Below are 12,928 nucleotides of genomic sequence, written 5' to 3'. Positions count from 1 at the left end.
ATTCCCTCAGGACCAGTAAATGCACTAGAGAAATCTTGTCTAAACCAGTGGAAATCCTATTGCAGGCCTCTAGCATCAGGTTATGGTTTGACTATAGCAACAGCTGTAATGAAAAGCAAATAAAAAGCTGCCCATTTAAAAATGTTAGTTTCCCATACTGTCAAAATATGTATTTTATAATATAATCATTTTTGTGATTTTGGTGAGTTTGATTTATTTTTTTACCAGCAGACCGGAGCACTTATAAGTCTTTCCTTGTATGTTAAAAAATACTGGTATAAACCCTTATGTGAGGGTGACTGAGCACTTGTGCAGGTTGTCCAGAGTTGTTGTGGAGTCTCCACCCTTGAAGATACTCAAAAACTGTCTTTGGGCAACTGGCTTTGGGTGACCCTGTTTGAGCAGAGAGGCTGGACCAGGTGACCTCCAGAGTTCCCTTCCAACCTCAACTGTTCTCTGAAGAATGGTCTAATAGAAACCAGAACCATATTCTGCACTACTGATACTTCGATTATATTTTGGACTACATGAGACTACTTTTAATTTGCTCAGTCTCTCCATCATTCTGTGCTACTTACAACTTACCCTTGGCACTGGAGTGAATGGACTGGTTTATACACAACATTTTGACAGGACCTTCTCCACCCTCTCTACTTCAGAAAGCCAGGAGGACTAACAAAGGATGAGACACCCATTCTTAGAAAATGATCCCACAAGGAATGAGGGTCAGGTGAAACAGAGACATAAAATATGCTCTTAAGAAGAAAAGCAGTGCTCAAAGTGAGATAGAAAGAGAGAAAAGTGGAAAACACTGAAAATATGCAGGAGGAATTAAATTTGCTAGAAGTGGTTATAACTGCTAAAGGAAAGGCACCATCATTTTCAGAAAGAAATGGAGCTGTTTGCAATCCAGAAGCACTACTGAATGTGATTGTGTTTTGAAAAAGTTATTCTACCTATCTGTAACTCAATTTTATCTTGTTTCATTTTCCTTGGAAGGGTGAACTCCCCACCTCAGAATGGATTTATGTGAAGAGTTGAGCCTCTCTGTGCTCTGCAAATCACTGCTCAAAGTACCCAGGATAGTAGTTGCTACATCTACTTCCTTGACTCTGTTCTTAGAACCAAGTGCACCAAGACCTCAAGGGCTTGAGGTGAATGTTGGTTTCTAAGCAAGGATCTTCAGAAAACATGTAAGTTCTCCTGGAGCACAGTAAGAAAGTTGCAGGAAAGTTAAGAGACCTGAGACCTCAGTTTTGTTGCATGATGCAACATTAGATGAGCAGGTGAGACACCTAGGATTGAATGTCTGAACTGTGTCTCTGTGTGGTTGAAGGCTATTTATGCCCATCTTCCTCCTTTTGGGGAAGAAGATGTCAAGTTGCAGTTCAGTATATAAAGGGAAAAACAAGATTTGGAGAGAGGAAGATGCACAAGAGACATAAAGGTACCTGTGTGTAATGCATATTCCTTCTGTGCAGTTGGTTATGTTGAAACATTGAGAATTTGATTAGAATATAGTTTGACAGGGTTTAAAAAGTAGGGAGGAAAAGGTAAGAGGTGAACTTAAGCTAAGACAGACTTAAAATTCTCTTTTCAGTACAGCAATTTGATCAAGTTGAAGTTGCCCAGAGGCAGCTTTACTTGTCTAAGGCATTGCTTTAGATAAGTGCCCCTTAATTCAGGTAGACAAAAATTAAAAAGATGTTTAAGGAATCTTTTCAGAAGGGACATTCTGAGTTATCTCTTGTTGTTCTTGGCAGAAATGCCATTTCTTCTTTTGTCAGATACTCTGAATAGCTGAGACTCAGCTACTTCTATTAAAGAGTAGACAGCATTTACAAATAGAGTAAGAATACAAATGTCTTGCTTGAGACTCATGTCTGAGTTTGAGTTTTCCTGTGTTCCCTGGGCTGAAACCAAAGTTTCGGCTGTAAATTTCAGCCTTTCTTATCACTTCTTTCCCTGTGTGTAAAACTCCCCTGAAACACTGGCAGTGCTCAGAAACAGCAGGCTCAGCACTGGCAATGGTCTCTATCAGCATGCCCATCAATTGTACTATGAGCACAATTTTCTTATGTATTGGAGATGTCACAGTCCAGAGCTTATTTAAAAATGATGAGGCAGTAATAAGGAACAATAAACAGGATTTGTTCCTTTTTCTCAGGAGAACGGGACTGCCTCTTTGTAAAATGATGCATCCTGAGAAAGCATTAGAGGCTACATGGTATTGCATTTTTCTTACTTGACAGAAGTTCCCTTCTTTTCTCTCTGTTCCTTCAAAGTTCATCACTGATGACCCAAAAAATAGATGTAAACACACCATAAGGGTAGATTAAAACAAAGTAATAGACTAATAAATGAAAACTTTCTTCTTCCACCTTTGAAAATTTTCTTCAGAGGAATTCACAGGTGAAAAGCTGAGAAGTCCTTCAGGATACAAAACTTTGGCAGAAGCCATGCTCTGAAGGACCAAGTGGAAATCAGCAGGATTGAAATTGGAATGACTGAATTCTGATTTTGCCTGAGAATTTAGTGAAAAAACAGTATTTTGCTTGGATTCTCCTCCCACTCTGATTCAGACTTCTGAAAATGAGAAAGCTCCGAGTTAATAAAATCAATCAGAATTCTGAATTTCAATTTGCAAAACTCTTTTTTTTTTTCTTCTGTGGAAGGAAGGATGGAGCCCCTACAGATGTTACAGGTTTGTAAAATTTTTTAAATACAAACCAGTATTCTCTTTGTCTGCATGTATCCTCTGTGGCATAGCATAAGAAACATGCCCAATAAACTGACACTCACATAACCCCAGAGGTGTCAATAACATTTCACAGTTGTAATATGACAGAATTTCATCACAAATGTTTTACTGTCACTAAGCCTGTATGTCACACAATATTTTTAAAGGTTTTTTCTTAGGACAGAGAGACTTCTATGTATCTATTTATTCTGTTTATAACAGTAATGCCTGTACAATCAAGGTACATTCACATAAGTGAAAGAAATGCTTACAAATAGAGCCCTGAGTTTTGTTAGAACACTTATGGTCTTGTAGCTGTGTTTCTCAATAATATTTTGGCAAAGAGCATTCAGTTGAATTACTAATTGTTCTTGTTTTCATTACCATGGATTTAAAGACAGATAAAGTTGAGCATTAATTTCTACAGTTCTCCATGTGCTGTATTCTTATTGAGTACTAAAAAGAACAGAAGAGCTCCAATATTTCTAAAAGAGCATGTAATTACCAGGCACTTTTCAAGAAAGTTCACAATTCAGAAATCACACTGAATTTCCTGTGCACTATTCCTCACAAAACATCACTATATTTAATCCCATCCCACAACTGTACTTCTCAGATCAGTTACTCCAGCGTGCACTGCTTATTTACCTGGGACCAGTCATTCTGGAGATGCATCTGCTTTGGTAAGAATGGAAGTATAAAAATAAAGAATGATCTATAAATTGTTGGCATTGCTACTGTACCTTATTATCAATGGTAGTCATTCTAATGCAAAACAAATAATGGCATAAAAAGCTGCAGTATGGTGATACCTGTATGACAGCATTACACACGGGTCTTGGAGACTTAGGAGTGAATTATTTACTTACAGTGTTGTGTCTGTACTTGATAGGGAGTACTGACATGAGTGATCATTATTAAAACCTTCTGGAAAACCTTCTTCAGAAGTTACAGTTCTGAAATCTTGACAGTACATTTCCTTCTTGTAACATGATTACCTGCAGCCTACGCTTTCTGCTGTCCAACCCCTGTGAAAGTTTATGTGCATATACATGCAGGAGCTAGGCTGGAATTCTTCAGACAAAATCGCACCGCTTACTGAGAGACACTTCTTTCTGTTAATTTAGTAGGAAGATGTGAAAAGAGCTGAAAAATGATTTTTCTGCATGACACAGAACTCAAATACATATTGAAGAACAATCTCTCTCTTGTTGATGTTGAAGCATATCGTATATAGAGAAAAAAGAGCAATTTATCTTCGATAGTGAAGGCAACAGAGGTACTATACAAAAGGATACAGTAGGACAAGTACTGTACATACAGTAAAATCAATGATAAACAAAGTTATGAGAAATCAGATGCCAGTCAAAACAGTATCAAATCACTGCTGAGCCTTACCTTAGGATTTTATTGATTGCTGTCTCTTTTTCCAGAAGGTTTCTTGCTCTGATACTGAAAACTGATTTACGGAGCTACAAAATTAAGAAAAAGACAGTGTACCTTTTAATTGACATAAAATACAGCATGTGTATCTAACAGAGCAATGAAACATTATGATGCTGAGTGTATGTAGAATTAAACACATAATCTTCTCTTTCATAAAGCTGTTTTTTCACAGTTTGTGGCATGGGTGTCCTTTTCCAGGAAAAGGGTGGTGGAAAAGATCAAAATGGTCTCACAGAGTTAATTCCTTGAGCAGTATGAAAGATCCTGCCTTACCTTGCAGATTTCATTCTCCCTATCCCAATTCTTACCTACTTCTGGGTGCAAGACCGTTTTGTTGACTAGCACTAATATTCCCTTTATCACAGATTTCTTTTCCAGTTGACCAACTCACACCCTTGACTTGATCTTTGCTGCTCCTCCTCCACTTTGGATTTTGACTAGGCTGGATCACACTCTGAAGCTGCCTTGACTATACAGATGAGCCACCTAACAGATCTTAAGTGTCTCATTTCAGTGAGTTAGATGACATGAAGTAGGTCTCCTGTTTCTCCTGAAACCAGGCCTGTCTGCTTGTTCTTACCCTTGCCACCTTCACTATCTCTTTTTTCCTTCCTTTCCCACCTCCTTGATGTAGTGAAAAAAAAATATGGTGAGCAAAATCATAAAGTCATAGAATGGTTAGGGCTGGACTGGACATAATATTCTAGGTGCGGTCTCATCAGGGCAGAGTAGAGGGGGAGAAGGACCTCTCTTGACCTACAGAATCACAAGGTTGGAAAAGACCTTTAAGATCATTAAGTCCAACCGTTCCTGTCCTATGCTAAGCCATATCCCTAAGTACCTCATCTACCCTTCTTTTAAGCACATCCAGGGATGGTGACTCAACCACCTCCCTGGGCAGCCTGCTTCAGGCCACACTCCTTCTCCTTCAAACCAAGATGCCATTGGCCTTCCTGGCCACGAGGGCACATTGCTGGCTCATGGTCATCCTGCTCTCCACCAGGTCCCCCCAGTCCCTCTCACCTACGCTGCTCTTCAACAGGCCAGTCCCCAACCTATACTGGTACCAGGGGTTGTTCTTCCCCAGGTGCAAGACCCTCCACTTGCCCCAGTTAAATCTCATCAAACTTCTCCTCAGCTCTCCAGCCTGTCCAGTCTTGCTGAATGGCAGCACAGCCCTCTGGTGTGTCAGCCACCCCTCTCAGTTTTGTGTTGTGAGCAAACTTGCTGACTGTGCACTCTATTCCCTTATCCAGGTCATCAATTAATATATTGAATAGTACAGGTCCCAGTACCAACCCCTGAGGGACTCCACTAGATACAGGCCTCCAGCCAGACTCTGTCCCATTGATACAACTTACTGGCTTCTTCCCTTCAACCAGCTCTCAATTCACCTCACTACCAGACCACACTTCCTCAGTTTAGCCACGAGGATGCCGTGGGAAATGGTGTCAAATGCTTTCCTGAGGTCAGGGTAGACCACATTTACTGCCCTACCATCATCTATCCACCTGGTTATATCCTCATAAAAGGCTATTAGACTAGTCAGACATGACTTACCCTTGGTAAAACCATGTTGACTGCTCCTAACAGCCCTCTTAACCTTGATGTGCCTAGAGACAGCACCAAGGATAAGTTGGTGGTGAGGCTGACCGGTCTGTAGTTACCTGGGTCCTCCTTCTTGCCCCTTTTGAATACTGGAGTAACATTTGATTACCTCCAGTCCTCAGGCACCTCTCCAGTTTCCCAGGATTTAGCAAAGATGATGGATAATGGCCTAGCAATGACTTCTGCCAGTTCCTTCAGCACCCTCAGTTGCATCTCATCATCAGTACCCATAGATTTATGGATGTCCAGATGGCTTCATTCATCCCTGACCAAATCCTTATCAACCAAGGCATTTATCCTGACAGACTTGTCATTTATCCTGATGATGAGCACCTCCCTGGCAACTTTTTCCAGTGCCTCACCACCCCCGTGAACAAGATTTTTTTTCCTAATACCTAATCTAAATCTATCATCTTCCAATTTAAAAAATTGTGCTCATGTTCTGAATAGTGTTTTAGGAATATTCTTGTGAACAAGTCTTCCTGGACATTAAATGAAAGGATGGAGATATGAGAAAAAACAAGCACTTAATTCTGAAGCAAGTAGTAACAAACATCACAAATCAAGGAGTAAATCACCGCTGAAGGATTCACCTGAGGAATTACACCTGTGTCAAACAGAAATTCATCTCTGGCACTTTGTGAGACTTAATTCTGTCAACTGTTTGAAGATCATTATCTTGAAGCAAATGGTTCAGAGACTTGTGAGCTCCTAGCAATAGTTGCCCTGCATTTGATTATCAGAAATGGAATCTTTTAAGTATGTGGTTTTAAAACTATTTGTTATAAATATCAGATTTGTTCAATTGACCTGTGACTGACCTAGGCATAGAAATAATAGATTTCTAAAATGCTACCTCAAATCCAGAGTCACGACACGAAGAATTTTGGTAGAACTTCTCCCAAGACTCAGACTGCTTTTGGTTCACAGCAGTATGTCTTTGGAGGAAAACAGAAGCCTAGAGAATACCTTAAAACTCCTTAATTATACTGGCTGTCCTTAATGAAATGGTTACTGCTTTTTAAGCCACGCCTACCACAGCAAGCTACAAACTCCTTCCTAACAGCTGCTTTTTCAAGGGTGGCCTCTCCAACTTTTCTCAAGTCCTAAGCTGTCTCTGTAGATCCTGTGGAAATAAGAATATAAACAAGTTGAAAATACCACTATTTTGAGATTCAGTGGGTTCCTTAAAAAACCCTGCAACTTGAAAACTCAAATAAAGTATGCAACACTTCAGAATGTACTTTGGAAAATAAACTACTAGAATTTCAGGTAAGACTGAAAAAGGAGTAATGGAATTGTTATGTTTTTGAATATAAACCAAAAAATTGTTCCATTACATGAATATGGTTAAGGTGAAAAATAAACTGAAAGGCCCAGCATGAGACATACTATTATGTTAAATATTGTGTAGGGATAAATTCTTCATATATTGAAATATATTTGTGTAGGTTTTAACTCATTTGCAGTACCTCAATGCAGGTTTAGTGAATTTATCAGCATGGTACCTTCTTACGGATTTAGCCATGACTGGCAATGGTGAAAGCAGTGGCAACTATTTCCCTTATTCTTTCTTCTAATGTCAGTAAAATTAGTATCAGTGGAATGTGAGATAACCGATATTTTTCCCTTATCAGGATTGCAGAAAGAAACCTCCAAACCACAGGAGCATCCATCCTTTTGCAAGGTGTTAGCTAGTAATTTTTTTAGGGCTCAACTAGGAACATCAAACTTAGGGGAATAACAAAAGTGACAAAGTAGCTGTTCTGTTTCAGTTGTTTTTCCCTGTTATAAATAATTGATTTAGAAGATCAGGAAAAGATCAGGAAGATTAATCATCAGGAAAGAAAAGGTGCTGCCTACTAATGTCTCATGTCCATTTCTTTCTGATAACAGTTTTTTGCTTATTAACATCTTAGAAACTGAAAAGATTTCATCAAATGTAAGCATTGATTTCCTTCCAAATTGCCAGAAAAATATAATTCCCCCCACCCCTCTATCCCAAGCTGTCTATGTTTCTCTTCTGTTTTTCTCCAAAGCAAGACATACTGCTGTGAATCAAAAGCAATCTGAGTCTTGGGAGAAGTTTTACCAAATAGGTGTCAAAACACCTTGGCATTAAGCATGTGACCCAAGCAGGGAAATTCACCCTGATCATCAGCAGGGGAACGTGCCCTGGCAGAGCAGGAATGAGGAGTGAACTTTTCAAAGCCTTCACAGGGAGGCTGCATGCTTGTCCTGCTACACTTAGCGCTTCCCCAAGCCAAGTGTTAGACCATCTAGTGCCAGCAAGGAAGAGGAGCACCTCAAAAAAAAGCTGCTAGCAGGTCTAAGGTAAGGGTGTCTAAGCCACCTGGCACATTCCTCTACCAGGGCCTGCTGAACCCTCACTCTAGGTAGCATAGCAAGACTTAGAAAGAAGGAGGCAGCAGCACAGGTTTTGCATGAAAGCATACTGCTAAATCCCTTGCATGCCTCAGCTGGAACTATCTTCATCCCCTGTTTTAGGTGCTTTCAGTGAACGCCCTTCTTGTCTGTTGGAGATTTGCAAGGACAGCACCACACTCTGGTATTTGGCCATAGCACAGCCAGAGGTGGGACGTCCCCAGAGCCAGAGAGGTGAAGTGAAGCAGCAAGAAGGAGCCTATGTCTGGAGCCACTGAGATGGGGGAGAAAAGACTAGGTTCTAGTTCCTACTCCTGAAACTGCTCATTAATTTTATTCAGTGATGCTTAAACAAATAAACAAAGAAATCCTGGGAATGGGGAAAAGGACTAGAATACAGGGTGTTACACCAGATTATTTGTCCAAAGAGTGCATTTACAGAATCACAGAACTGTAGGGGTGGGAAGGGACCTCCAGAGATCGAGTCCAACCCCCTGCTGAAGCAGGTTCCCTAGGACAGGTTGCACAGGTACTTTTCTAGCATTTCTTTGCAGGAGGACTAGCTGTGAAACTTTTACTTGAGGCAGTACCTCTTTGGTCGCTGACCATGATCTAAGCATGGACTGGGGCTTAGGTGAAGTTCTGAAGGTTTATAACCTTCCTGTCTGCCTCTGCGAAGTGATAGAATTAAGATTGGAGCCAGGTATCCATTTCTTTAATGCAGAAATACATCAACATGCACAAGATCCTATATGTGGGTGCCTAGGGATCTCAGTGGTCCAGAATGGAACCGATAATCCAACCCAGGCACTTCCAAGGATTGCGGTTTTTGAAGTTGATGGTCCTCATTCCTCTTTAGGACTCTGGAGTCCCTGCTTCAGCAGAATCTTGGTGAATTTATCTTAAATTTGAAATATCCAGACAAAGAAATACTACTACATATTTATAGATATGCACAATTACCTGGTTCTTATATTTAAAGAAGTTAGGAATCAGTCAAATAGCAACAAGTATATGCCAAAATGCCTGTTGAAGACAATTGAACACCACTATAAACTTTTAAAATGTGTTCTTATTTCTATATTAGCTAAATAAACCAAAGTGCTTCCCATTTAATTTTTGAAATTTCATAGCACACTGGGCAAATGCAGTGGAACTGTGCAAACAGAGAATGGGGGTGATGATCAGTATTTTGTTTAATAATGTCTAGGATGCCGCATGCTGCTGTAGAAGGAGGCTGGCAATTAAAACTTGTGATACCTGCCGAGTTCTTGAATGTTGCAGAGGAAATTATTAGCAATGTTAATGCACAAAAGACATTACTTGAATAGATGATGCGGAATTAAACAAGTACAGTATACTCCACTGAGGTTATTTTAGGGTATATCTGTTTAGCCTGCTGGGTTTTTTATTACAGCTTGTGATGTACTGTGAGGACACCCTCAGTGTATCTTTATTAGCCATTATTTATTTATTTACTACTTCGTGCAGCCTAGAAGTACACTCAGTGCAGAAATAATAGTGCCATACAGCTTTCTGCTATAGAGCATCACTTTTTAGCATAAGAGCCCATCCTGAAATCACCTAACAGTATCTGATTACTCTTAAATATGTCTCCAACAACACATTTTAGACAACTCCTGCAGGTTACTTTAACCTGTAAGGAACGGCTCTTGTCAGGACAGCAAATTACTGATAACATTTCCTGGATGAAAAGGTTTCAGACAGAACGGATGTGCTCGTGCAAAACCCTGAATAAAGCTCATGTCCTGGTTCTCTCGTTCCTTTGGGTTTATAAACACAGACGTGCCCGTGGCCACGGAATTTGGGAATCCACAGGTAGTGCTTTACCCACAAGTGCTGGCACCCTTCACTGCTGCTGTTGGCAGGACAGACTTCAGGCACATGAAAGGACTCAGTCTAGTCAGTGTGAACTCATTCGGAATGCTACATCCCATGAAATCCCATTTATCCAAAATGACGAGGACAAAGCAATAAACCACTGTAACCCTCGTAAAAAGCAGCTAAATCACAGAACATTGTTGCTCTGCAAGTGCCACCCGCTGCTTTGAAAAGGTACTGCAGACTTTTTAAATGACAATACTTTTTTAGTAGTGTATTTAAAAAAATCCAAGCGTTCTACCCTGGAAAAGAATATTTTTTGGCATTAGATTAAAGGCAGAGCAACACTGGACTCTAGGTTTGGTAGACAAAAGCTAATGACTGTGGATAGGTCCTACAGCCCAGGTGTGGTGGCAAAACACTGCTGATTTCAGGGGGATCTGTGCCAGTTTCTAACAGCTACGACACGGCTCAGTGGTTTCAAGTTTTGAGAAATGCTATTTATTGTCAAGATTTTGATATGTTTTGCTAGCAACATGTTTGCAGTGCACAAACCCCAGCAAGCACTGCAAAAAGCAATTGTTTTCAACCTGAATTTGACAGAGAATTGCATGTTATCAACAGGTAAAAACTCTGGTGGTGTAGTGTATTATTTTTGAATCGCACCACTGAGGAGCTGGCAGAAGAGACAAGCGTTGGTGGGTGTTCTACAACACCAGGCAAGACAAGGTCATAAGTAAATTATGAGATATAAATGTCTGAAAAGTTTGGGTGACAATGGAAAAATAAAAGTGCATGGGATATATTTTTCTAATATAATTTCTTAAGTGTTATATGGAAACCAGGAATTTTAGCTTAGTGCTGTTGATGATAGCAATCTTTTACAGGCAACTGCAGGACCATATGGGAATAGTCTTCTGTATCATGCCAGAAATTCCAAGCAAGGAAAAAAAGAAAAATCATCCAAAGCTTCTGTTTCAGATTGGAATCTGTTGGATGCCAACTGATGGTTTATGTAGACTTGCAGAACGAACAGATTGTTAGGTATTATATTGTTACTTAAACATGTACAGCTTCTAGGGAAAATATGAAGAGTCAGTACAGTAAGCAATAGATCAGAGGGATTTTTAAGAAACAGTGTGGAAATATTTGGGCAGAATCTGTTCAAAGCTTGGGCATTCCATTAAATACCGGATATTTTTTGCCCACAGGAGTTTTCCTGTGCAGCCTCTCAAATGCAAACATTATTATTTGTTCAAGAAGGTTCTGCCTATGCAGCTTTGTCTTGAAGAGATTGAACTCTGTCAAAATGAAGGTGACAGAAGCATGAAGGGCAATGAAAAGCCAGACTGCAAGTTATGGGTAGGTACCTAACAAAACATTCAAAAGAATTTAAGCAGGTTAAGTGACTAAATCCTACAGACCTCAGTGGGGAATTTCGTAAATTCTTTTGCTTAATGCCTACAGAATCATAAAGGATGCAATTACAAGGGACCTCTAGAGATCACCTAATCCATCTCCCTCTCTCAAAGCAGAACTATTTTAATATGGAATTTGAAAATCCAGCCCTTGTTGAGGTTGTCCTGTATAAGAAACAGGCTTGCTAAACAGTCAAGCAAGTAGTCTAGCATTAGATAAGTGCCACAAGGAGTCAAAGGTTGTCCCTTTTGATCAGATATCTAGAATGAGAAGTGGGCATAATCTCCTTAACTCTTGTGAGTCACTGACCTGAAATAGCCTTAATTCCTTTTGTAGCCCTTGATTGCTGCCTGTCTCTTAAAGAAAGTCATCTTCTTCTAATTAGCTGACTACTGGCCTGAAAAAAATCTACGTGTCTTTTCATAACTGAGCTTTTTATCAATGAAGTCTGAGAATGTGGACAAGGCTAATACTAGCATACTCTTAAAACGCCCAAAGACTTAAAGAGGATGTTACTAGCCCCTCTCAGACACATGGGTGAAAAGCTCTAGAAAGGGAAAGTAGAAAGCTAATGCCAGAAAGAAGCACTGAATTAGGACACTTTTTCAAAATGGTGAAGTATCTAGTCCCCTGCCTCCTTTCTCTCAGAAGGTAACTGAAACTCCTAGGCAGAATTTTTAACATACTATGCAGAGGCAAGAGTGACAAAGTAATTTAAAATCATCAGAAGCCAGAGACAGACCTTAACAAGAACAGAATCTTGGTACTATTGCAGTTCTGTCTCCTCTGCTCTGAAGGCAAACATGGTCAGAATTGTTAAACATTACCAGCTGAAATGTGTATGTGGTACAACACTTAATGAGAAAGTGTCTTTTTCTGTAAACTGAGTATGCAAAGGGACATAGGGACATTGTTAAGGGGCATTGCTACATATCCATTTTATCTAAATATAAATAAAATATTCAGAAAATGCAAAATATGCAAAAAGGTCTCCTGATTTCATTTTCAGAAATCCTGAAACACTTCACTGTATTTGCATATATTAGCTTCATTAGAAAGATCTGATGAGAACAGACATAGGACAAAAATAATCTTGGAAAATCAAGACTAATGAGCAAGAAAATGCTGGATTCATAAACCATTGGCATTCCAGAAGGTAGATTGTTTTAATGACTTTTCTGAATGTTATAGCTACATAGATTTTGGCAATATCCTGTGAATGACATAAATAGGTGAGACTGAAGCACTTGGCTGTGCTTAATTAACAAGCAGTATATAGAAACTGAAATTGTAGAACAGAGCTCTACTCAGATACTCAGTAGCAGGAGATTAAGATCAAGCTTGAGCAATTTTTGTTGATACTTATGCACAGATTTCTGCAAGATTTACTTCAAAAAGAATGCAGTATTTATTAGTGTTTAAAAATAAATAATCTTTTCTACTTGGAATTCATGTGCAATTACACTTCATTTGCTTCTGCTGTATTCA

At 39.6% G+C, this 12,928-nt stretch overlaps 1 protein-coding gene across 2 annotated transcripts in view; it reads right to left on the bottom strand.

Moving 5' to 3' along the window:
* Positions 1 to 12,928, bottom strand: part of NALCN (sodium leak channel, non-selective) — a gene marked incomplete at both ends in the record, with an annotated part of 232,005 nt that overhangs the window by 40,946 nt on the left and 178,131 nt on the right. For both annotated transcript variants that reach the window (XM_084271507.1, XM_084271508.1), the window contains one exon: positions 4,139 to 4,212. In XM_084271507.1, coding sequence (XP_084127633.1) covers positions 4,139 to 4,212 — 74 coding nt within the window. The remainder of the gene's footprint in view (positions 1 to 4,138; positions 4,213 to 12,928) is intronic.

The sequence above is a fragment of the Gallinula chloropus genome (genome assembly GCF_964237585.1).
Source record: "Gallinula chloropus genome assembly, chromosome: 1".
Taxonomy (NCBI): Eukaryota; Metazoa; Chordata; class Aves; order Gruiformes; family Rallidae; genus Gallinula; species Gallinula chloropus.
Note: the sequence above shows the minus strand (reverse complement) of the source record. Positions and strands in the feature narration are given on the sequence as shown.